This window comes from Drosophila santomea, unplaced genomic scaffold (assembly GCF_016746245.2).
Source record: "Drosophila santomea strain STO CAGO 1482 unplaced genomic scaffold, Prin_Dsan_1.1 Segkk101_quiver_pilon_scaf, whole genome shotgun sequence".
NCBI classification, from domain to species: domain Eukaryota; kingdom Metazoa; phylum Arthropoda; class Insecta; order Diptera; family Drosophilidae; genus Drosophila; species Drosophila santomea.
In genome coordinates this window covers 289,482-316,762 of record NW_025318933.1, presented here as the reverse complement: position 1 = coordinate 316,762, position 27,281 = coordinate 289,482, and the positions used below count along the sequence as shown (strand labels likewise).

At 38.3% G+C, this 27,281-nt stretch overlaps 1 protein-coding gene across 2 annotated transcripts in view; it reads left to right on the top strand.

Annotated features, from left to right (window-relative positions):
- Positions 1-5,666: 5,666 nt before the first annotated feature.
- Positions 5,667-27,281, top strand: part of LOC120457477 (sarcoplasmic calcium-binding protein, beta chain) — a 33,332-nt gene continuing 11,717 nt past the window's right edge. Inside the window, exons 1-5 of one of the 2 annotated variants that reach the window (XM_039645031.2) lie at positions 5,667-5,712; positions 5,869-5,967; positions 10,353-10,519; positions 12,733-12,813; positions 18,200-18,272. In XM_039645031.2, coding sequence (XP_039500965.1) covers positions 5,916-5,967; positions 10,353-10,519; positions 12,733-12,813; positions 18,200-18,235 — 336 coding nt within the window. In that variant the 5' untranslated portion in view covers positions 5,667-5,712; positions 5,869-5,915 and the 3' untranslated portion in view covers positions 18,236-18,272. The remainder of the gene's footprint in view (positions 5,713-5,868; positions 5,968-10,352; positions 10,520-12,732; positions 12,814-18,199; positions 18,273-27,281) is intronic. The other variant, XM_039645030.2, reaches the window with a different exon arrangement.

Here is a 27,281-nt window from a genome sequence, read left to right as displayed (position 1 = left end):
TAGTGCCTGGAGCTCTGGTTCGAGTTCTATTTTGAATAGTGGCTGCGGAACTTTGTCTTTGTTTAAAATATTAATAGCTGTCTTTGCAGAAAAGTTTTTGGCCTTCAGAGCCTCAATTATCTCAGCTGGTGTCACTGTTGCTTCAATGCCCTTAAGTACTACCTGTAGCCCTTTGCAACTTTTTAATTGGTATGTGTAGTAGTTTTTACCAGCATCATTTAGGTATTTAGTCACTATACGGTGGTCTGCTTCTGTTTGGATCTGTAGTTTTATTTCATGAATATTTCCTTTTTTAAGTGGGATAATGTGGAATTTGCTGTCACCAATCAAAGCAACGAGTTTATTTACAAGTGCATTTGTACTTTGTTCTCGTATGAAAATTGGTGGAGGCCTGGTCTTTTTTGGTTCCCCTACCGTTTTTTCGTTGGGTTGTTCGGTCGCAGAATCAGCCAAGATAGCATATCGGTTTGAATTATTTACTGCAGAGTTTTCATTGCCGTTGTTGGTTCGATTGATTTTGGGTTGATTACCTGCCTTATTGTTTTGAGGGCTGAGCTTTCTCTTGATTTGGATGTAGCGATCCATGCCAGTCTGCACAGTCGAAATCGACTTCTGCTTTTGTTTTGATTCTTCTTTGCGTGCATTATTGTTGTTGCAAACGGTCAGTGCTGCTGAATTATTTACAGCTGGCACAGCGATAATTAGTTGGGCCGCTGACGAAGTTGTTGTTGTGGTAGCAGTGACAGTTGCCAGTGAGGTCACTGCACTCGTTATTGCAGTGTTACAGTTACCCGGGACGGTCGTTTGGCGCTGCGAGAGGAGCGGGGTAGGAGAGGCGGTCTCTTCGCTCCACGACTTGTGAGCCGAAGCAGGCAGAGAGGGAGAGCAAGAACGCGGTCTGTCGTTCTCTGAGGGCAAAAGTTTCGAGTTAGTTGAAGGTGAGGGTGCTCGATCACCGATTTGCGGTGAGACGAAAGAAAAGTATGCATTGTTGCGTTGTAAGGAGAGCCGGCGCTCGTCTTGTTCACATTGTCGCTGAGAACGTATGTCGTTTTGATTCATTGTTCTAAGTCCACATATAACAATTACCAGAACAATATGGAATAATTATTTATTTTAGTAAATAATTACTATAGTCAATAATTGTTAGTTGTGCAAACTGCACTTTACACTTTGTGTTTAACTTTCACTATACTGTTGTAGTTTTTAGAACTTGCTATTCGTAGCTTGAAAGAAACACGTCTGCACTCGCCGACGTTCGAGAACTGATGATTATGGGTGCTTTTCTTAAAGAATATAACTATAAGTATACGATCTGGCGAGAGAATCAAACATGTCGATGCTCTCAGACGATGTCCAGTAATGCTTATAAGAGATAATACCAATTCTTATTGCATTGAAAGATGCGCAAGCACGCGACGAGGGGAACTAGCCATCAAAGAAATTTTAAGCGATAAAAGATAATAAGATAAAAGTCATAAGATGACTACTCTTTAAAAACAGTTGTGCTGTTCAAACTAGTAGTAAGCTATTAGTAGTGCCTAATGAAATGTAAAGCAATCATAAGCAGTGCCCAAACCACAGTCCATTTTCTTACAGTAATTCAAATCATTTTGGCCACGCTCACAATCCTCCAAAAACTGACGGAAAATGTGTTGATTTATTTAATATATTTGGTTTTTTCTTCAAGGTATTCTTTCTTCAGAGGTATTCAAAAATAAGATATTAAATATTACCTTAAATTAAACTACATATATTAAATTTACTCCTAGAGAACTTTGAAAGTTGTGGATGCATTCGTAAATTGTTTTTACTTCGCTAATAGGTATATTTGTTTTAATATACTTACTCTATGACAAATGAGCATAACAAATATGCTTGACAAGAGGATAGAATTGGAGAGGCCGTTTAGTGGGGAAAGGTTGAGAGGTCTTTCAGGTCTACCAAGGTGAAAATGGTTTGAGAGGCCGTTCACGTCTACAAAAGTGAGAATACTTGGAGAGACCGTTCAGGTCTACCAATTAATGAGAACGTTTTGAGAGGCCTTTTAAGTCTACTCGAAGTGAGAAGAGGCCGTTTAGGTCTATCGATTAATGAGCCGCTCGGGACGGTAAACCGAACCAGAGAATAAACGGTAATAAGTAAGGACTTCGATAGTTAGTTTACGCTGGCTTACCCGTCTTCTCTTGAGTCCTTACCACTGGTCCTTAGCTGCTGATCCTTTCCGCTAGTTCTGCTAGTTGAACCTTTGCCGATCGCTGGCTGCACTGAATGAGCTTCGGAGGGCTGTGGTCCGCTTTATATAGCGGTTTGGTGTGCCCGCATTTCTTGATTCATTTTTGCTACATTAGTGTGCCCGATCTACATTTTGGTCAGTGTGACCCTCCCTTGCCATGCCGGGTGCGCCCATTGTTCGAATTCAATTGTATATGTTTTTATTTCTGTTTACCTTATTGTTATACCCGTTACTCGTAGATTATTAGGGTATACTAAATTCGTTGAAAAGTGTGTAACAGGCAGAAGAAAACGTTTCCGACCATATAAAGTATATATATTCTTGATCAGGATCAGTAGCCAAGTCTATCTGGTCATGTCCGTCTGCCAGTTCGTATGAACGTCGAGATCTCAGGAACTATAAAAGCTAGACAGTTGAGATAAGGCATACAGACTCCAGAGACATAGACGCAGCGCAAGTTTGTCGATGCATGTTGCCACGCCCACTCTAACGCCCACAAACCGCCAAAAACTGTCAGTATGGAAATTTATTTTCTAAATGAATATTATGTTTTTTCATTTCCGTTTACTTCATATTTACTTCATTATTTTTTCTTACATCCGCATTCGGCGTCACAAAATTTAAAGAAATTTTAGTGAGAAATTTCAAACTATATATATATATTTTGTCTTGTTCGTTCAGCTCCCCAACGGAATTAGCAGCAATGCGGAATTTGATTACTATACTTTTGGTTTTAAGTACTCACATGTGTGCAGTTCCAGCATTGAAAGGCCTTCCAAATTCCTATAAATTAAGCCGTGCTTTGAATGGAAAACGATTTCGGACTTGTAAACAAGATGACTAGACTGATGTTATCGACCCCTGTCTTAACATATACCTACAAAATAACCTAAACCATACCTAGAGTTAAATTCTCTTTTGTACCTGGGCAACATTAAGTTTCCCCAAAACTGGGATACAGTTTTTTCTATCTGCCAGTTCTTCTATTACAAGCCCCATAACTGATTACAAACCTACGACATTAAAAAAAGCGAGTACTCGAATTTCACCAAACCGTCTTACTTGAAAATCTCCGTAAGCTAAAGGATTAGAATCCAATCATCGTACCGAAGAGTCTTAAAACAGCAGGATCAACGAAGCGAGCAGTGAATAAGCTGTTTTTCCTTAAGGATGTTGTTGAAAGCTACGCTTCCCTCGGTTGAGTATGTTGTGTCTCGCAGCCGCCAGCAGTGGACGGCTGTGTGATAATCTTTGGTTAATTATGCGGTGAAGCTGCGAGAGAATTGAAGCTCACCTCTCCTGTACTCTATGCCTCTCTTTTGTACTCACGCGCCTGCACTTTGGCTTAGCGTTCTGCAATTAGTCGCTCATAGTCACTCGCTTTCGTATTTTATGCATATGTGCCCCGATGCCAAATTTCGTTTGAACCAGAAAATAAATAATAATCGTTTAAAATTGCTGCCAACAAAAGTCGTTTCATTTCGCATAAAAAGAAAAGTCTATAATTAACATTTATAACAATTTTAAATATATAGGGTGTTTTTTTTAGAGGTATAGAACTTTAAATTGCAATAAAACAACGATGGATTATTCGATTGACATGAATTTTATTGACATGAAAGATAATCTTGTGGCATTACATTTTAAATATGATTTCTGGCATATGACCGCCACGGCTGGCTCGGATGTAGTCCAATCTGGACGTCCAATTTGCAATGACTTTTTCCAATATTTGGCCGTATATCGGCAATAACACGGCGAATGTTGTCTTCCAAATGGTTTAGCGTTTGTGGCTTATCCGCATAGACCAATGACTTTACATAGCCCCACAAAAAGTAGTCTAGCGGTGTTAAATCACAAGATCTTGGAGGCTTATGAAAAATCGGGAACAACAGCAATCTCGTTTTGGGCCCATTCGACGAATCTACGCCTTGCTTGATGATCGTTTGGTTTCAATTCTTGCACGAGTTGGATTTTGTAAGCACGCATGACGAATTGCCAAACCAAACTGAGAATAAATCACTTGACAGCTGTTAAATCGGTCGCCATCTTGAACAGTAATGCCAACTTAAAGTTCTATACCTCTAAAAAAAACACCCGTTATAAAAACCAGATAAAACGCTATAGTTGAAAATTTACAAGACTAACATAAATGTGAAGAAATATCGAAACATTTTTCAGAAGTGCGGGCATTGCGGTTTTGGTCGGTTTGTTGGCATTAGGGTGGGCGTGTCAAACAGTTTTTCTGCAGATCCATAGAAATTTACAATACTAATAAAAAAAATTAAAACATATCAAATTATTTTTCAAAAGTTTGGGCGTGGCAGCTTTGGGCGGTTTTGGGCGTTATGTCACTGGAGTATGCATGCTGAGTCTCAACTTTCTAGCTTTTATAGTTCCCGAGATGTCGACGGTTATACGGACGGACATGGCCAGATCGACTCGGCTATCGATCCTGATTAAGACTATATATACTTTTTATGGTCGGAAACGCTTCCTTCTGCTTGTCACATACTTTTCATCGAATCTAGAATACCCTAATACTCTACGAGTAATGGGTATAAAAATAAAATATTTGGATCAATTAATTATTTATAAATAAAATAGGTATAAATATTGCATTATACTATAAAAATAACACAATATGTATATATATATATTATTATTATTATATATATATATATACATATATATGTATATATACTATATATAAAATATATAAATAACTTAAATTGAAAATAAAGTATATATAATATATATATGTTTAAATTATAATATTATTACTTATTAGTAATAGACAATTATAGAAGGCCAATCATAGTAACATTACGATTTAAAACTGTACATTTAAATGTTGAGTATTGCATCTCTTTGTATGTATATGTAAGTAAAACCGAAAATAACAATTGTGAGTTTTGTAAAAATGTGTGCTTTATAATAGGTTAGTGCATGTACTATAAATATATACCTATGAATATACCTACTATAAAAATATACTTGCGTTTAATCTTGTAAAAATAATTAATATTTATCTCTTATTAATCATTTCAATAATTTAACATTATTAAGATGTTAAAATTGTAATGATCTATTTTACTAGTAAAAGTTATATTTTTAATATACAAAAATAAATATAAATATAAACAACAGTTAATAAGGTTATTATCTGTATGCACATGCAGTTTTACGAATAACATTACTAATATTTGATAGTAGAAAACTAGATTCTTATTGATTGTGATTACAAGATATGATATATGTTATTAGATCGAATAATACCTTTCATACATTGGAAACTTTTAATTAAAAATATACCTTTTGAAAGGGAACATATATATACTTATGCGTTTTCTATACAATACACGTATGTATACATAATGTTTAGATACATACAATGTAAATAATGTTGCCAAAGTGTACGACTTTTGCCAAAAGGTTTAGCAAATTTAGTTAGTCTAAAGTAAGCTATTCCGAAGGTAAGGAGCTCATATTTACTATTCAAGAAATTTGTTATCTAAAATCACTATTTATAGAAACTAAAAAATTTGATTTATTTATAAACTTATATTAGTTCAGATATAGAACCACATATATGTATATAGTAATGGTGTCCATATATATAATATTTCTAGCTATATCAATTTTATGAAGATAAGCTCAAAACAACTACCGTCTCATAATGGCTTATTCCTGGGATAACCGTGTCGATTTTGTCGTTCGGTATATGTATGGTAAGTAGAAAAGGCTGTAGGTTATATACAAATCTATTGTTAAATTAAAATGTCGTAAAAACCAACTTTATTTAAAAAAAAATAGGAGCTTATAGACCCTAGCAGCTAAAACATAAAGTCACGAATTTTTATACATATCGTAATATCTATCCTGCGGAGGATAAATGATGACTTTATTATATGAAAAGAAAATGGCAAAATGTATATTTTTCTTTTAATTTCATCAAAATGTGACGACTATATCATTAAAAATCAACGATTTTTTTGTATCACGGTGTGTTCTTTTTTTTAATATACGTTTTTTCAATGTATAATTACTGAAAATTGGATGGGCCTTATCCAGGTTGCGAACGTAAAAACTGGGCATCAATATTTAACTTCGCCGCGGATCGGACTTATGTGATCTTATTAGCTGTAAAATGCGGTCACATAGATGACGGCCAAGTAGGTTCAAGCAGCCCGCTCCGAGATGATTGGAGTGCCCACTTAGATTGGAGTGGTCAGTGAAACCGGGATGCAAGACTTAAATGGTTTATTTCGTAGATACTGTTTTATTAAAAATTAAACCAGCAAAAAAATAATAAAATGTAAAACAAAAAAAATCAATAGTATGGATGTGTGGGCTTGTAGGTGGAGCAAAAATGTTTAGCATATCGATAGAATGTGGAAAAACAAAAAATAAAATTACAAAATTTTTACACATTTTTCAAAAGTGTGGGCGAGGCTCTGGGCGTTAGAGTGGGCGTGGCAAAAATGTCATACCGATCAAAATTTGAAAGACAAATAGGAAAATTAAGAAATTTCGACACATATTTATACACGTTACTCGTAGAGTAAAAGGGTATACTAGATTCGTTGAAAAGTATGTAACAAGCAGAAGGAAGCGTTTCCGACCATATAAAGTATATATATTCTTGATCAAAATCAATAACGGAGTTGATTTGACCATTTCCGTCTGTCCGTACGTATGAACGTCGAGATCTACAATGGAACTATAAAAGCTAGAAAGACAATATTAAACAAAAGAGAACGCTATAGTCGAGTTATACATTTCAACGAATCTAGTATACCCTTTTACAAATATACTCGGGTAAAAATATACATATAAACTTACGTATATTGTAGGAAAACACTTTTTTATCAAAAGTAAAGAAACGCAGACTTCCTTTCTACACTTTTCAATTATTATCCAAGTGTTCCTATGATTGATTTAGCCATCTGATTTTTATCTAAAAAAATTTAAATTTTATATTATTAAATATTTGGTGTATACCAAACATAAGAAAATACTTTAATATTTTTTTTATTATATTATATTTTTTATGGAATCTTTATAATATAAAGCAAAGAAAACAATTCTAGTTTTCTTAGATATAAATTGTGCGTCCGTTTGATAACTAACGGTTTAAATAGAACACGTTGTCAATGATGTCCCTACCAATAAATATATGTATTTATATACATATAAATGAAAACATTATTTTAGTTGATTCGCACATTCGCGAATCTACAGCTCTAAAGCTTTATTTAAATGTTATATAATGTATTTGAATAAAATTCATTGGAGTTGGAGAGCGTCCCCGGCTGCGTTTGCCGACTGCGCACGAGTTTCCGGCCCAATGCAGGGTCAGCACGTCGGTGTTATGCTTCGCACACTGAGCCAACTGTTCTAGTACGTTGACTTGTGTTAACTACTCCTGCCCTCGGCCGATCCAAATTCAGCGTTCATCCCTTTTAGTTGGATTGTAGATCTTCGTGCTACGATGAACTTTAGGCAGATCAATGCTGCTGCGAAATATATCACGCGATGTAAATTGTTAGTGTCTGCTTCTTTCTTAAACTCTTTAATAAACTTATGGTCACGATCACTTAAGATGGTTAAAATATGGGAGGCTTAGAATATCTCCGTTGGTGGTTATATTCAATGATAGGGAACTTGCTACCCCTGGAACTCGCACACTTCTGCGTGTCGTTTCCCGGTGCTTGTGCTTTCCATGAAAGTTGGCAAAAGGGAGCTGCTGGCGATAGGATGCAGTGTTTTAATTACCTTGATTTCTTATACACACCATGATATCATATTATCGGCTATTTGCAGTAAAACTCCTTTGCAAGTGGCAAAGGAATTTAATACAGAGGAATTGAATAAAACAGTGTATCATGTTAGAGGATCGTAGTATTTTACGGTCGATGGGCTCTTTCAGCCAAACTGCGTGGTCTAAGATATTTGAACTAACAATATTACGTTTTGCCAGGGCTACAGCCAAAATTAAATTTTGAAACTCCATTATTAGCATTCTATTCGTAGCCAGCAGTGTCCCATTTGCAAAATTTTATTAAATTGGTTGATCTGAATTGGTATTCATTTTAATTGTATCTTTATTTGTATTTTTTGTGTTTTAACTGTATCAACTGCCACTCTACAAAACTACCACCTTTAGCATTGAGCCCAGAACGTCAAAGTTCATTGCTTTTCTGTGGTGGTCCATTAACGCGCATTTATTCTAAAGGAATTCTTCATCTATGATAGGGTTATACTTCATTTGGAAATTGTCAGTGGTGTATGCTAACAACAAAGACAATGAGAAGAGGATGAAAATTCTACACCTGTGAACACTTATTGTCGTTTTTTCTTGTTCGCTGAGGTTTATCCCATCATTAATTAAATTTAACCTAAGCTAAAACATTTCCAAATAGAAGTTGGCCTAATGGCTAACAGGAGAAAATAATAAAAAAAAAAAAATTAAAATTAAGCGAACGAGTCACTTTAAGTTGTCCTTGTGGACCCTTCTCCCTATAATAAGGACAGTGGACCTCCGGTTCTGCTTGTACGCCATTTGCCTTACACAAGGGAATGCAATTAGCCTTCTATTAGTTTTTCTAAAACTTTATCTCCCACTTTAAAGACTCTGTTTTGCCGAAATGCATTCTATTTGGTACTTCCAGCGTCTTGGACACTTTTATTTTTTTCAGCAATCCGTTTTTGTGACCGAGTGTATTGATTTCTTATATTTGGTGGTGGCTAACAAGATTATCCTTTATCGATGACCGAGTGTATTGATTTGTTATATTTGGTGGTGGCTAACAAGATTATCCTTTATCGATGACCGAGTGTATTGATTTGTTATATTTGGTGGTGGCTAACAAGATTATCTTCACAGTATAACTTATGCCGATGTCGATTTTTGGGCACCTGGAAGGTTCTAGTGTGAAAACTTGCCCGTTTGAAATACTGACGACAAAATGGTTGTCTAGAATGGTCGTGATCGTGTGCAATTTCAACGATGTCTCGTTGTCGCAGTAAATCACTTTGGCCTTTGGGAAGACCTGTAGCAAGGCCTGTTTAAAACATTCATTGGGGTTCCCCGACTATCAGATATCCTCAGCTAGTAGACTTCGCTATTGATCCTGATCAAGAATATATAAACTTTATTGGGTGGGAACCGCTTCCTTTTATCGTTAAACGTTTTTAATGAATCTAGTACTCTTTTACTCCACCAGTAACGGGTAAAAAAAAAACTGAATCTGACAATTTAACCAATCTGAATAATTAAACTTTGAATCTGAAGTAAATAACGTTTTAATATTTAAACATTGCTGAATCCGCTTTTTGAGAGGATTATTCGTTTTCTACACGTCTGTAATTGGACAAGTAACTTTGACAGTCTTTTTTAAGTCGTCCATACTAGCCATAAGCCCCTATGTAGCCTTTATTCAAGTGCCAGGGTGTGGGTTAGTTAATTACACAGGACATTCTTAGCCCGGAAATGTAGCTACTCTGCTACTGTAGCTACAAATCTCATTTTTTGTTACATTTTTAACAGATTTTAACATTGCCGAGTCGATCTGGCCATGTCAATCTGTCCGTCCGTCTGTCCGTCAATCCGTCTGTCTGTCCGTCCGTATGAACGCTGAGATCTCAGGAACTACAAAAGCTAGAAAGTTGAGATTAGGCATACAGACTCCAGGGGCATAGACGCAGCGCAAGTTTGTCGATTTATGTTGCCACGCCCACTGTTTTGATATTTTTTCATTTTTGTGTTAGTCTTTTAAATTTCTATCGATTTGCCAAAAAACTTTTTGCCACGCCCACTCAAACGCCCACAAACCGCCCAAGTCTGCCACGCCCACACTTTTGAAAAATGGTTTGAAATTTTTTTATTTTTGTATTAGTCTTGTAAATTTCTATTGATTTGCCAAAAACTTTTTGCCACGCCCACTCTAACGCCCACAAACCGCAATAAACTGTCAGTGTTGAAGGCTTTCCTTCGCACTTCCACTAGCTGAGTAACGGGTATCAGATAGTCGGGGAACTCTAATATAGCGTTCTCTCTTGTTTTTAGTATATATTATAAAAAACATGGTTATTAAATTATAATTTTTTTTAGATATTGACAACAATGGATTTCTGGACCAAAACGATTTTCTTTGTATGGCAGTAAGAGCATGTGTCGTTGAAGGAAAAGGTGATTGCAGCACTGCTCGATTGGATGATTATAAAAAGCTAATGACAAATTTATGGGAAGAAATCTCTGCTATTGCTGACGATGATAAGGTATTTTTAAATTTATGGCTTTGTAACCGATGTTAAAATTACGAATTTTAGTTTGCACCCTTCACCGGTTATCGTAAGCTTATTTATATTAAACATCAAAGAAGAAACACTGGGCCAGTCAAATACAATTTTTAAACCGTTTTTTACCCTATACTCGTACAGTAAAAGGGTATACTACAGAACAGAAGAAAGCGACCAATGTACAGATATACATTATTGATCAGGATCTATAGCCGAGTCTGTCTGGCCATGTCGGTCTATCCGTCCGCATGAACGTTGAGATCTCAGGAACTATAAAAGCTAGAACATTGAGCCACAAAAGACTGCTACACCAAGACTTTTAAAAATCTGTTTACTTTATGATTAGGCTAGAATTTTTTTTATTGATATGCTAAAAAAATGTTGGACCCGCCCACTCCAAAGCCCACAAACCGGCTACAACTGCCAGGCCCACACTTTTGAAAAATGTTTTGATATTTTTTCCATTTTTTGTTAGTCTTGTAAATTTGTCTCGATTTGCCAAAACACTTTTTGGCACGCTCTTTCTAACACCCACAAACCGCCAAATACGGTCAGTGTTGAAATTTGTCTTCGCACATCCACTAGCTGAGTAATGGGTATCAGATAGTCGAGGAACTCGACTATAGCGTTCTCTCTTGTTATACCCGTTACTCGTAGATTAAAAGGGTATACTAGATTCGTTGAAAAGTATGTAACAGGCAGAAGGAAGCGTTTCCGACCATATAAAGTATATATATTCTTGATCAGGATCAATAGCCGAGTCGATCTGGCCATGTCCGTCTGTCCGTTTGTCCGTCTATCCGTCCGTATGAACGTCGAGATCTCAGGAACTACTATAGCTAGAAAGTTGAGATTAAGCATACAAACTCCAGGGACATAGAAGCAGCGCAAGTTTATCGATTCATGTTGCCACGCCCACTCTAACGCCCACAAACCGCCCAAAACTGCCACGCCCACACTTTTGAAAAATGTTTTGAAATTTTTTCATTTTTGTATTAGTCTTGTAATTTTCTATCGATTTGCAAAAAAACTTTTTGCCACGCCCACTCTAACGCCCTCAAACCGCCCAAAGCTGATACGCCCACACTTTTGAAAAATGTTTTGATATTTTTTCATTTTTATATTGGTCTTGTGAATTTCTTTCGATTTGCCAAGAAACGTTCTACCACGCCCACTATAACGCCTACAAACCGCCAAAAACTGTGTTTAGGACTCTCCTTTTCCCTTCCACTAGCTGAGTAACGGGTATCAGATAGTCGGGGAACTCGACTATAGCGTTCTCTCTTGTTTTATACTTGAATTGTCGAAAAGTTTATAACAGGTATATATTGCGAGTGCGTAACCTGACGTGAAGTTCAAGCCACTCCAGGCCAGTCAAGAGGGTCGCGGCATGCCACCAAAATATGTATACCGGAAAGAACGAAACGCTCGAAAACACCTAAAAATATTGGAAAATATTGTGTATTTCCCAATTACAATAAATTTAACCCCCATCAGGCTGCGCTAGTAAGCAATTTAAAAATGTTTCAAATCTTCAAATGTTTTCTTTTTTCCCTTATACATCTAAATCTACCTCGCACTCCGAACGGGTAGAGTTCTCTTTTTTTTTACTCGTTGCTAGATTTGCCAATTAGATTAGCCAATTCGATCTTGCCATGTCATCCTGTCCGTCTGTCTGTTTATATTCAGCATGCAGACTTCAGAGATATAGACGGAAGTTTGCCATTTGATTTGATTTTTATTCTTATTTGTCTGGCCAATTTCCATGGGTATCCCAAACACATTTTGTCACGACCACTCTTACACTCTTTGGACTCAGTTCCCGCAAATCGTTGTTTGATATTTTCTTTTCATTTTATTAATTGGTTTTACAATTTTTTTGGATATGCTAAAAAAAATGTTAAAATTTCTCTATCTATCTAGTAGTTGAGAAACTGGACTTAAGCGCTCCCTCTTGCTTTTGCATTATTATGGTATGGAGGTAGTATATATGTATAGTATTATGAAAGAAAGTGGCGTTCATGTAAAATTTTGGAAATTATTTAAGTATCTTTATCAAAAAAAGTAAGACAACGGACTTAATGCAAACGAAGTTTAGTTTTTGTTATTTAAGGAAGTATTTGTTTAAACAGGTGCTAAAAATGTTTCATATAAAAAAGAAGACTTCATTTTTATTTTAAATATTTTTCTAGGATGGCAAAATATCCAATCAAGAGTTTAAAGATGCCGTAAAAAAAACATGTGTGGGTAAAAAGTACGAAGAATTTCCACAGGTAAGACATATATCTATCCTTTTATTTGTTTAATCTTTTGTACCTGATGCGAATAGTAACTTCGATTAAGGAGGTATATCAATTTTTATACCCGTTAGTCGTATAGTAAAAGGGTGTAGTAGATTCGTTGAAAAGTATGTAACAGGCAGAAGGAAGCGTTTCCGACCATATTAAGTGTATATATTGATCAGGATCAATAGCCGAGTCGATCCTGCCATGTCCGTCTGTCCATTCGTCCGTCTGTTCGTCCATCTGTCCGTCCGTCTGTCCGTCCGTCTGTCCGTCCGTATGAACGTCGAGATCTCAGGAACTACAAAAGCTAGAAAGTTTGAGATTAAGCATACAGACTCCAGAGACATGTGTTCAGACAGGATTGTTGTGTAATTGTGGAGATCCTCGGTGAAAGGTTCAATACTTTACATCCGAATAGTGTATGTGACAGCTCCAAAAGTGTTTAGGATCAGCCTTCTGTACTGTTAAGGAGAATTCTTTAGATACTATTTCACAATAAAACAGTCAAAATGTGGAAAGCAGTATAAATACATGTGTAGTTTAAGTATAAAACATAAAATGTTTACTCCTATTATGTCTTTCTAATGCAATGACACATTTTCCGATAATTTTATCCACTGCTAGCTTATATAACATCTCCGTTTTTGTAACATCTTGCTTTTACATAAGCTCTGATCGAGTGAATTTTAAATCTGTGTTTGTCTAATCACTGCAGTGGAACTTAATTTAGGATGTCCCGATAGTGTTTTAGAAGGTCCTTTCGTTAAAGTTAAAGCCGATGTCCCGATAATGTTCCAATGACCATGCTAAGCCCTTAATTATAGGCGTACTTCATGTTTGCAGACACTTAAGGTAGTATGATTAATTCAAAATGCTTTTTTTGAAGTGTTACAATTGTTTAGCTTTGCTTTGTTTATTGAAGCCTCTTATTATGAGACTTACAATAAGTATTTAACTAACTACTTAACTAACAGTTACTATTGCAACTGATATGAGTTTGTATGGCCATAATAATTAACGTTGGGTTGGCATATCATTACGACGAAGTCAGGTTCGGCTAGATAGCCGTGTTAAGTCTCTCGCAAGCCTGTTCGGATGGGCACGTAGTTTGTTGCGACATTTTTCCATTTGTTAGGCTATTTCATCTCTGACCTGAAGTATGAATAAAGCCCTCTGTAAGTTATCACTTTGAACGTACCACGTTGCGACGGTGATGGTTCTCCAGATTTTCGTTGGATGATTCGCGTTCCCCCATAGCCGGGAGCCATAGGTCCAGGTCGGTTTTAGGACGGAGTTGTAGTGTAAGACCTTATATTCTAGTCTTAGGGGAGAGCGTATACTAAGAAGCCAATGTAGATTATTGGCTTTTAGTTTGAGGTGTGTTATTTTTGCATCGATGTGTCTACGCCAAGTGAGTCGATTCAAGATGAATACCTAGATATGTAACTTCATTTGATTTTTGAATAACAGTGCTATTTAGTATGAGCGAAGGGCAATCTTGTCTGTTGAGGGTAAAAGTTACGTGTTTACATTTCTGTTCATTGACTTTTTTTTTCAAGATGAATACCTAGATATGTAACTTCATTTGATTTTTGAATAACAGTGCTATTTAGTATGAGCGAAGGGCAATCTTGTCTGTTGAGGGTAAAAGTTACGTGTTTACATTTCGCCAGTCAGAAAGCCATTTCTCAATATGTGCCAGGTAGAGTTGTGCAGTAGCTTGCCGTGGACATTTAGAGCGGCTCAGGATTGCAGTGTCATAGACAAATGTAGATATTTTTAGCTGCCTCGATGTTGGTATATCGGCTCTATATAGTAGATATAGTGTTGGGCCAAGTACGCTGCCTTGAGAAACTCCAGCTTCTATGATGTGGTCTTCAGACGTAACAGTGCCGCATCTAACTGAGAACACTCTATTGTGCAGGTACGACTTTAAAAGCTTATGATTGCATTCAGGGAGTGTTGACTTAATTTTATGCATTAGGCCATCTAACCAGACTCTGTCAAATGCTTGGGCCCCGTCGGCAGTGCAGTACTCTCTCTTCAGATCAGAGACCTTCTCTCTCTTCAGATCAGCAGACATTTTACGAAGACCTTATGGTAGTAAACTTATAGATCTGTATGATGATGGGACTGAATGATGCTTTCCCGGTTTTGGTATCATAATGATGATCGACTTTTTCCATAACGAAGGGAAATGACCAATTCTATTTATTGCATAGAAGAGTTGGCAAATAGTTTGGACGGCGAAAAATAGAAGTTTGATGATCGTCTTAAGTGTTATTATATTGCTTCCGGTGCTCTTATTGTTTTTTTTTTTCGCGCGACTATCACGGATACACCTCCCTCCCAACCGACAGAGGGGCGCTCGAACGGCTCCAATCGAGGAAAGATAGACGCGATATAGAAGACAGTAAAGAACGAGGAAATATATTTTATATACTAGTAAGATCTAAGAATTTGTTAAATACGTTAAAGCGATCTAGCTTTAAGAACGGCAGAGAGTCAGAATTGGAGATAATAGAATAGAATCTATTATAGTCAGAACATAATACTCTGTAGGGATCATGCAACATAATTAGATCTACATTGATTTAAAATTAGGGGTACGTAATTTCAGTGAATCTGCTTGGAACAGTGAAGTTTAGCCGACTAACCAAGTCGGGAATATCAACTTCACCACGAATAAGGTTAAAAATAAGGAATGTTCCAAGCTTTGTTCTACGGTTAGCTAAGGAGGGTAAGTTAATTAATATTAGTCTACTTGAATAAGGAGGTAATCTAAGGATTGCATCCCAATTAAGGCGCCGTAAGGCAAAAAGTAAGAAGTTCTTTTGATCCGATTCAATTCCGTCCGAGTAAACTTCATATTGTGGACTCCAAACAGGTGACCCATACTCGAGGATCGGACCGACTAGAGATTTAAATAAGGTTTTGGTTTTTTCTAAGGATCATCAAATTCCATTGACCACCGTTTTATAAAACCAACCACACGCCTGGCCTGATTGACAATTGACGAAATATGGTCTGAAAATTTAAGTTTAGGGTCCAGAAGAACACCAAGATCATCAACATGTGTTATTCTGTCCAAAGAGCACCCACTTAAAGTGTAAGTTGCGTGTTTTGAGTTGGCACGATAAAAGGTCATAACTTTACACTTAGAGCCATTTAAGTTTAATACGTTATCACGGCATCAGGTTTGAAAGCAATCTAGATCGGATTGTAAGTCCAAATGGCGAGAAATGTCCATATATTGCAAGCATAATTTTACATCATCAGCGTACATTAGTACACGCGAATGATTTATTATTAAGGGAAGGTCGTTTATAAATAAGGTAAAAAGGAGCGGACCTAGGTGGCTCCCTTGTGGGACGCCGGATGTGACTCGGAGAATACAAGAAAGAGAATTTTTAAAGAGGACCCGTTGCGTCCTGCCATTCAGATAACTTAGAATCCAATTTAGGAGATCGACAGGGAAACCTAATAAATCAAGTTTTTTTTATTAAAAGTGAATGATTAACAGAGTCGAATGCTTTACGGAAATCCGTATAAATGACATCTGTTTGAAGATTATTTTTGAAACCCTGTACTACGAAGGAGGTTAGCTCCAGAAGGTTAGTAGTTGTTGATCTGCGTTTCATGAACCCATGCTGACATGGTGAAATAATTGACCTACAAAGGTGCTGCAAATGAGGAGTGATAACGTTTTCAAAAAGCTTAGGGATAGCAGACAATTTGGAGATTCCTCTGTATTTGCTACCTTTTTTATGGAGAGGGATCACAAAGGACTCCTTCCATATTTGGGGGAACTGTGTAGATTCCAGAGATAAGTTAAACAGTTTTAGTAGAGGCTTGCACAAGGCTTCCGCACAGAATCTAAGCACACAGCCAGGAATTCCGTCGGGACCTGGCGAATAGACAGGCTTAACTCGCTGAAGATCATAAAACAGTGAGCTTTCGTTTAAAGTGGGACAGAATATTAAGTTTGACTTTGATACCGCGTAAGAGTAAGGCCGTTCGGAATGAGGTAACGTGGAATATGTGGTTTGAAAAAACTTGGCAAATAGATCGGCTATGGCCTGATCCGATGTTACCGTAGTATTTTCAAAAAATAGCGAGGAAGGGTAGCTGTGCGAACTGGAACTTACAACGGCTTAAATAATTCTTATAACTGAGCATTAAGCACGGTAAAATTTAATCGAGCACTTACATATTTAGAAAATATAGATTGAGAACCGGTATTTTTAAATTTTGTATAAAGTCTGGACTTAACATTTCTTAGATGTGTCTACTCTTGATTAAACCAAGGAGGTTTGTTAGAGATAGACGGATAGTACATCGGAACACAAGAGTTAAAAAATGATTAATTTGCATTATAAAAAATATTTATGGCATCGGCCATTATTTTGCAAGAATACAGATCGGACCAATTAAAGCCATATATAAAAAGATTAAGCCTCCGAAAGTTTGCCCTACGAAAAAATAATGAATTCGTTTGGTTGACTTATCTAGCCTCTCTTTTATTACGGTACCTGTGTCGATTGTCACCTCCAAAGTTGGATGGTATGGATCTCCTGGTTGACTAAGAGGTGCTACTCTAGTCAGAAACACACTTTCAGGACTTGTAACAAAACATAAATCCAATCAACGACCAAGAGAATTTCGAATATAATTAACTTGCGACAACGATATGTAGAGCAAGCCGTCAATAAAGTCATGCTGTGCTGAAGGCAGAAGAATGTTCGACTGTTCTTCTGTGGAGCACTTAGTGCCTGGTATATTATAGTATAGGTCCCTATTGGACAGTCTATTTGAAACGGATAGTATAGCTGGGTTTGGTTGAAACACGTTTTGAAGGTGCTCCGCGAAAGTAGAAGCTCTATGTATATCGCTGCGGACCCATTCACTTGCAGAATTTCTTATTGGCACAACAGATCCTACCGGGGGGCTTAGAGATGGGTGTGCTCTCCATAATGGGTACTTTGTGCTAAAAGGTGATAATTGCTCAATGTAGCGGCGTTGTGCGCATTTTTGCTCGTTGATTAGCTCCTTTCTTAACCTACGATTTTCGTTTTTGAGCCTTCGTTTTGCAAATGGCGATCAACAGATGGCAACAAGGACAGACTCCAAAAGTTTAGTAGTGCTTTCTATGTCAGCGTTATTGAAGATAATTAAGGAGAACCGACGAGTGATCAGAAGATTGGGAGGTATTCGGAGTTTATATGATTATATGAGATGTTTCTTGTAACAGCAAAGTCAATCAAGTCTGGTATCTGTCTGGGTTCCGTTGGCCAATATGTAGGTGTGCCCGGAGAGGTGCAACTAAGCTTGTTGCTTACTTTAATAATTGTATTGTACAATTGTTTTCCCTTAGGAGTTACAAGACGAGATCCCCAGTGCGTATGCTTAGCCTTGTAGTCACCAGCAGCTATGAAGCGATGTTGCCTGTAAGTAGTTTGTTGCAAAGTCGTTGCGGAAAGTATGTTTTATGCGGTTTCTAATCAGGACTCCAGTGCCTCCATGTGCTTTACCATCAGGGTGGTTTGTGCCGTAGAATATACAACCATTTATTTGAAACTTGTACTTGTTTGTAAGATGTGTTTCATAAAGGAGCATTACATCGATATGTTTGTCTTGGAGAAATTAAGCCATATCAATCATGTGTCGCGAAACGTCGTTGGCATTCCATAGGGTTATACGTAAGGGAGCCATTGATTATTTTGACTGCTGCGATACCAGAATCTGTATCAATGATACCTGATTACGCATAAGATTTTCCATGGTTGTTCTCATAAATGTCATGAATTCGGTCATGCTTTGTTTCAAGTTAAAGATCATTGTTTCAATATTGCCTTGTGGCTGTTTTGTTGGCTGATCAGCAATTACCTTGTTTTCTTCAGCGAGTGGGAATGGAGTAGGATTTGTAGATGCAAGACCCGATTTAAGCGCACTTGCAAATGGTAGGTTCCTGTTGGTCAGACTGTTTAAGTGGACATCAGGTGTATGTTTTGAGGGTATAATTGTGCTCGGCGTGCTTTTTTAGATCGTTATACACGGGACAACCTTTGTAGTTTGCAGTGTGGTTACCTCCGCAGTTACTACACTTTTTTATTCCGGGGACAGCTTTGTTGGATGGGCACCACAAGCTACACATACAGTGCAAAGGGTTGTATGACAATTATTCTTGGCAATTTGCACACTGTACGGGTGCTTTGCGCTTATGCGGCTCTTCAACAGAGATTCTATAGATCTATAGGTTTAAGAGATATTGCAGCTTATAAATGGGGTGATAACTGATTTTGGCTTAAAACCTTGTTTTATTAGGGCTCCTGATATTTTCTCAGGATTTATTTCAGGCTCAAGGCCTTTAATAACTATTTGTAGTCCCTTGCTGCTTTTTCGCTGGTACGTATAAAATTTTTTCTTGGAATCCTTGAAGTATTTGGTATGCGCTCTGAAGTGTATTTCCGTTTTGACTTTCACTTTTGTTTCATGAATGTTGCCCTTGGTCAGGGGAATTATGTGGAAACTGTCTTTCCCAATAAGGTTCATTATTTTGATTACGATAAGCAAAGATATTTAGCTTGCTCTTGCTCGGGCATTTCAACTGTCAATTTAAAGATTGATGGCGAGCAAGACCGCGCTCTCTCGCTTGTTGTTGGTAAGTCGTGGTTTTTGATTGGGTGGGCCGTACGACTTGACCGTACGACTAAGTACGCGTTGTTTCGTGTTGTTATTATTGATATAAACGGTTTTCTTTTGTTTGGAAAAAATTTATAAAAAAAAGAAGGAAAGTTGTACGAGAGCATCACTTCGGCTGTTTTTTTTTTGTTTGTTTTGATTAGTTTGAGTCTTTTCGCACGAGATTTATTTTGAATTTTTACGATTTGCGCCAAACGGACAAAGTCTGGCATCACAGTTGGTGTGGCAACGCCACTCGGTTTGTGCGATCGGTTGGCAGCACTATCAGCTGTTTAGTCAGCTGGACCTACCGCAACAATTGTTTGTATTTTATAATTGGCCGAAAACAAGTGTGGAATTCACGTTTTTGCGCCTGTGATCGTACAGCAAGCCACGTGGTGCGACTTCAGTACGACTTGGCACACTCTTCGACTATTTCTGACAGCTACGTCGTTAGAATAGTCAAATTTCGCGCAGCATTTGAAATGGATCATGTTGGATCATGAGCCGAGTCACAATGTGGTTCATAGGCGGCATTTATTGCGTTGGCGCCTTCTTGTGAACAATTAATTATTTGAAATCCTTTAACTAAAAAGGGCGTGGACGTAAATACTTTGAAGTCTATCAACATTAATTTTAGAGTTCCTGAGCAGGATTATCAAACTGTCTTTAATAATTAGTTTTGCCTTCAATAGGTTAGAGTGAGTAGATTCATCCATAAGGAGAAACAGCTATTTGACTAGACGGTTTTTCATTTTCCTGAAGGAGATCCATTATGTCCCTCTATTCCCTGCAAGGCGGCACCAAAACACGTAACCTTCGGCCTTCTTTTGTATCAAAGTTCTCATCTTTTCGGACTACCGCTCCATTTCCAACTACAATTTCAACGATCGGAAGCTTAGCCGCCCAGCTCTTATCTAATTCCCGAATCAGATTTAATTAATGTGGGATTGGTTTTTGGCTGTTTACCCAAACCCCACTAGTATGAAAAATCCCTAGACAACGATATTGACGACAACGAGATCGAGAAGGGCAACGACTACAGATGAAGAAGGTGGCGAATTAGCGAGGTGACAAATTCGCAAAGACAATGGGCAACGAGGTCAATATGTAATGTGCTAGGCATAGGGTACAGAAACAAAGATTAGCACATACACATATTTCGAAACTTGAAGAGATGAACAGTTTATTGGCGGCAAACAAAGTCAGCGAGGGCGATGCATACGATGAAACAGACGGTGACGTAGAAAACGTTATGTTACAAGGAGCCGACGATATGAACACCAGGCGCAACGTTTTTTCGGAAAACGACAAAATGTCGGCGCCACACTCTGCGATTGGGCTTTGCACCGTTGAACAGAGCATACGAAGTTATAATGGCACTAACACTATGTCGAATTATGCATAGAAATACAAGGAACAGGCGAAGCTCATGTATTGGAATGTCTTCCAGAGATTCTATTTGAAAACAAGTCTCTTAAGAGAATTCCAAAACTGTTTTTTTTTGAGCGAGAGAGCTTTAAACTCGTGAAATTCTCCCATTTTAGCATTGCTAGCCGAATTTAAGTCGAGTGTATTCAGTACTATTATAGAATGAAAGACCTTGCTTCTCGACGTAAAATTGTAGAGGACGCTTCCATACAGTTATTAATTGACGAAATTGACGAAAAAAGTGTAAACAAAAAAATATTATATGGTGCGAAATTGAATAATGTCAATTTAAAAAAAACTAAAGTGTTTTGAAACAATGATTGCAAATGAAAATCAGAGTGAGAAAGACAAGTCAAGGCGCAAAGAGAACAGTGTGAAAGGAAAAGACAGAAAAAAACAGAACGTAACCAAAGACGCGGAAAAGAAGTGAAATGCAACAGCTCTAGTGAAAAAGAAATGTGGAGAATAATTGCCCTAATAAAGTGAAAGGCAGAAAGTCGCTATAGTCGAGTTCCTCGACTATTTGATACCCATTACTCAGCTAATGGAAATGCGAAGAGAAATTTCAGCACTGACCATTTTTTGCGGTTTGTGGGCGTTAAAATGGGCGTGAGAAAGAGATTTTTGGCAAATCGTGAGAAATTTACCAGACTAACAAAAATGTGACAAAATATCGAAATATTTTTTAAAAGTGTGGGTGTTGCAGTTTTGATCGGTTTGTGGGCGTTAAGGCGGGCGTGGCAAAAAGTTTTTCTGAAGATCGATAAAAATTTACAATACTATAAAAAAATTAAAAAAAAAAAAATTATTTTTCAAAAGTGTGGGCGTGGTAGTTTTAGGCGGTTTGTGGGCGTTAGAGTGGGCGTGGCTACATGAATCGACAAACTTGCGATGCGTCTTTGTCACTGGAATCTGCATGCTGAGTCTCAACTTTCTAGCTTTTATAGATGAGATGTCGACGTTCATACGGACGGACGGACAGACGGACATGGCCAGATCGACTCGGCTATTGATCCTGATGAAGCCGAAACTGGAAAGCTGCAATTTTGTATAAAGTACATATATATATTCTTGACCAGGATCAATAGCCGTCTTTCTGTCTGTCCATCCATATGAACGTGGAAATCTCAGGAACTATAAAAGCTAGAAAGTTGAGATTCAGCATGCAGACTTTAGACAAAGTAATTGTAAAAGTCCATTTCCCATTACCGCTTATTGAGGATCAGTTGGACCGACTGCAAGAGTCAAAATTATTCTGAACAATTTATTTAAAAAACGAAATTTTCCATGTACCAGTTTCTGAATCGAGCAGAAAATAGTCGTCGTTGTATATCTTGGATTTAAAAATTCGCCACGTCAATGTGATATTTCGAGACCTGTCACGCAGAGGCATTGCATTGCCTTATGTAGATAATATAATTATTCCAGCTAGACCGAACCATAAGCTGTACAACACTTGAAGAAAGTTATGGCGACGTGCAAAAAATATGGTCTACAGCTCAACTTTAAAAAAATTCAATTTTCTGAAGAGGTGCCTTCCATTCCTAGGCCGTGTTTCAATAAATAGCCAAAATTTACCACTCACCTGAAAAAATCGAAGCAGTATCCAAGTTCAAGGTGCCCTAAACTATAAAAGAAATATAAAGTTTTTGGGGCCTGACGGGCTATTTCAGAAAGTTTATACCAAACTACGCAGGGATAGCTAGAACTTTAACTGAGAAGAAAAGAATAGAGCCATCAAAGACGTTTACGGCAATGAAATAAAGGCATACGATGACTACTTTTTAAAAACAGGTATGCTGTTCAAACTAGTAGCGAGCTAGTAGTAGTGCCCAATGAAATGCAAAAGCGAATCATTGGCAGTGATTATAAGAAGATAAAGGAGTTAATTTGACAAAAAAAATTTAATCGAAATGCTGAAGAAAAGATTAAAAAGTATATCGAGGTCTGTAATCCATGCATTTTAAAGGATCGCAAACGAGGCAAGCAAGAAGGGCTACTACACCCGATCCAGAAAGACGACGTCTCATTGTTTGCATACCATATTGACTTTTTGGGTCTGCTAGAGTCAACGCATAAGGACTACAAATACATTTTGCTTTAATCAATTCCTATACGATGTCAACCACAGAAAACGAGGGGATTGAGAAGCTCAGCAACCAAGCATTCATCATTTCTAATAGAGGTTCGGTATTTACATGACAGGAATGTGAAATATTGCGACGACGAGGGAATAAAGATAGTGAAAACGACTTCTGGCTTATCAAGGGTTAACGGACAGGTTAAACGACTAAATTCTATTATAATTTCAGTGCTCTCTAAGTTTAGTGTCGATGACCACACAAAATGGTATCGCAATTTAAACAGACTTCAGCAAGCGATCAACTCAACATTTTCCAGAATGCAATTTGAGCTACTGGTTGGTGTCAAGATGCGAACGAAAGATGATCTATAGATACAAGAGTTGACAAAAAGGCCGTAGCAGTTTTCAACGAAGAACGCAGTAAGTTACGAATGAAGGCGAAGACTCAGATACTGAAGCTGCAGAACGAGAACAAGAACATTTACAATCGTTGACGCAAGTAAGCGTAACGATATGATTTTAGCGACCTAAAAGCTATTAAACGTACCCAGTTTAATAGTGGCCTAAAGCTAAAACCTAAATTATTGGGGCCTTATAAAGTTGTACAACAACACCTATGATGTCCAAAAAGTAGGCAACATCGATGTACCGAAGAATTCTGCTGATTGGTACCGATGACAGCGATGACGAAGGAGCAGAATGGCAGAATGTGGGATTGGTTGTTGGCTGTTTACCCAAACCCCACTACTATGAAACAGCTGATCCCTAGACAACGACAATGACGACAACGAGATCGAGAAGAGCAACGACACAGATAAAGAATGTGGCAAATTAGCGAGGTGGCAGATTCGCTAAGACAACGAGCAACGCTAAGGGAGCGAAGTTCTGCAAGACGGCAGGTGATTTGTTGTTTGCTAGTTGAAGAAGAAAGTTGTGCGTTCCGTCTGTGTGCCTGCAAGAGCGATAAGGCGACGATAAAGGCGATGGTTCTCTTAATTAAGTGCTCTTTAAATACTAATAAAGTTAAACGTATTAGTAATAAAACCCCACACTAAAAGGGAAAAAACAGTTTTGTTCTCGGTGCATGCTTCTTCAAACTTCCTACAAAAACAACATCGTCGTTTTTTGAATTCATGCAGCTTTGCAGGTGAAGTTTCATCAACATTTAATACTAATATCTAATAAACAATGGTTTTAAGCACCCCATACTATTTTTCACGGACAATCTGCGTAGTGTTCTCAATACAACTTTAGACATACCTCACATACTAATGGTATTCCCGCCCCTGAATGCTCTAAGATTTTCTACCACGAACTGGAAACTATTACATCAACACCACCCAATGCAGCTCACAGGAGAACTTTTTTTTTTTTTTTATTATTACTTTGCTTTTATTTATTGAATAAATAAATGATTTATTCGCTGTGTTGGTAGGTCCTTTCGCCGGAGACGGGAACGGCTGCTGAGCTGGATCAGACATCTCGCTAGGTGGTTGGGGTGCGTGTGAAGCTTGCTATGGTATTTTTCCTTAAGTTCCGTGATTGCATTGGTAACTGATGGGATATTTAAGTCTCTTTGGATGTTTTCACTCGTACCACGGTGCCCCAGTGATGGTTCTCAGAATATTTGATTGTGCTCGCTGTATGATGTCAATATTGCTATTGCTGGCATTGCCCCATAACTGTGAGCCATAGGTCCAGATAGGTTTCAATATAGAATTGTAGAGTAAGACCTTGTGATCTAGGCTGAGCGAAGAACCAGAGTTGATAAGCCGGTGTAAGTTGTTGGCTTTGAGTTTTAGTTGGGTTTTTTTGGCTTCAATGTGCCTGCGCCTTGTGAGTCTTCGGTCAAGGTGTACTCCTAGGTACACTACCTCATCTGCTTTCGGGAGTGGTATGTTGTTCAACGTCACGTGCTTGCATTTTTGCTCGTTTAGCCACTTCTCAACGTCGATGAGGTGCATTGCCAGCTGTGCTGTAGCTTGGATAGGGGACCTTGAACGGCTAAAGATAGCTGTATCGTCAGCAAATGTGGATACCGTTAAGCGACTATTTGTAGGGATGTCGGCTGTATAGATGAGGTATAAGGTTGGCCCAAGAACGATGCCTTGGGGGACTCCAGCCTCAATTGTATGATCAGTGGAAGTGGCAGTGTTGCACCGCACTGCAAACTTTCTGTCATAGAGGTAAGACTTTAGAAGTTTGTGTGTGCTTTCGGGTAGGGCTGTTTTAATTTTAAACATTAAGCCGTCGAGTCAGACTCTGTCGAATGCTTGGGATACGTCTAAAAATACTGCTGTACAGTATTCGCGATGTTCAAATACAGTTCTTATTTCCGTTGTAATACGATTCACCTGTTCAATGGTTCCGTGGCTTTCGCGGAATCCAAATTGATGGGCTGGGATTATGTTGTGGTATCTCAGATGTAGATTAAGTCGGATCAGCAGGCATTTTTCGAATAGTTTCGAAATGCATGAGAGTAGACTTATTGGTCTGTAAGATGAAGGGACTGTGTGGTTCTTACCAGGCTTTGGAATCATTATGATAATCGACCTCTTTCATCGTTGTGGAAAGTAACCAAGTTTGGTGATGGCTTTAAAGAGCTTGGTTATGTAGCGAACTGCAGAGTGTGGCAGCTGGATGATCATTTCCGGTGTTATAAGGTCGCAGCCGGCGGATTTTTTCGGGCTGAGATTGTCTTTGATAATTTTAGTTACTTCTTTAGGACGAAACACAATTGGAGTGTTTTGCTGGTGGCAGTTTACGGGTGAGGACGGTAGCGCGAATGTGCCACTAGCCTGGTTTGGCGTGAACACATATTGTAGGTGAGCGGCAAATGTGGTGGCTCTGTCTGCATCACTACGGTCCCAGCCGCCTGCGGAATTCCTTATCGGCAAAACGGTTTCAGTCGGTGGGCGAAGAGTTGAGTGGGCTCGCAGTAAGGATGGATTGCAATGCACATGTGCAGCTCTCTATATTAGATTCAGTATTGAGTTTTGGGCTTAGCTCAATGTGTGAACTTATATATTTTTTATACCTGAGCCAGTTTGTTTTGTGAGAAGTCAATCTGTATGGTGGCTTCACGTTTTCTGCGTACCGGCGGAGGTGAATTAGTACAGGCGAGTGATCAGATGACAGATCCGGCAGACATTCAGCTTTAACCAAACTGCGGGAAATATTTTTCGTAACTGCGAAGTCGATCAGGTCAGCCAGCTTATTGAGGTCTGATGGCCAGTATGTAGGACTCCCGGGGGAAACATGGTCAAGCTTATTAGTGGCTTTTATTATGGTCTTATAAAGCTGTTTTCCTTTTGGGTTCACAAGTCGCGATCCCCAGTGTGTATGCTTAGCGTTGTAGTCGCCTGCTGCAATGAAGTGTGGCCCTAGTGCTTGGAAGAAATCCAGGAATGGAGCTTCTAATACTGTGAAACAGTGGGGGGGCAGTATACGGCCGCTAGTGTGAGGAGAGTGTTGTCCTCCAGCTGAATGTTGATAGATGTGGCCTGAAGATGATTTTCCGCAAATTGTGGTGCTTCATACGGTTCCTTATGAGTATGGCGGTGCCACCGTGTGCTTTTCCGTCGGGATGATTTTTTACCATAGAAATGGTAGTCTCTTATTTGAAAATTGTATTTGCTTGTGAGATGAGTTTCCGAAAGAAGCATGACGTCGATGTGCTTCTCATGTAGGAATTGAGCTAGCTCAAGTTTGTGCTGTGAAACGCCATTGGCGTTCCACGTAGCTATGCGTAAGGTAGCCATTATTTATTTGATTGTTGGGCTACAATCATTTGTATCAAAAGGTTTTGATTACGCATCATGTCTTGAAAGGTGGTCTTCATAAATGTCATAAATTCCATCATGCTCTCTTGTAGGGCTTGCATCATAGCTTCAGTTTTTGTTTCCTGCTGCGCAGCTTGGTTATGGTTTTGCTTTATGTCTAATTTTGTGTGCACTTCATGTGGGGTTCGAGAATTTTGGGTAGGAAGCGTCATACCGGATTTTAAAACGTTTGCAAATGTTATCTTGTTAGTGTTGGATGTAGGCCAGGGAGCGAAACTTGCTGCTTTCGAGAAAAGTACTTCAGGATTTGTTTCTGATGGTGTCAGCGTAGCTGTTCCTTGGTGTGTCCGCGCCGTGTTCATTCTTTTGTGAAGACGGATTTTCAGCTCTTTGTAGATTGGACAGCCTCTGTAGTTTGCTGTGTGATTGCCCCCACAGTTATTGCATTTTTTCTCGCATCCATTTTCTTTGTTAGTTTG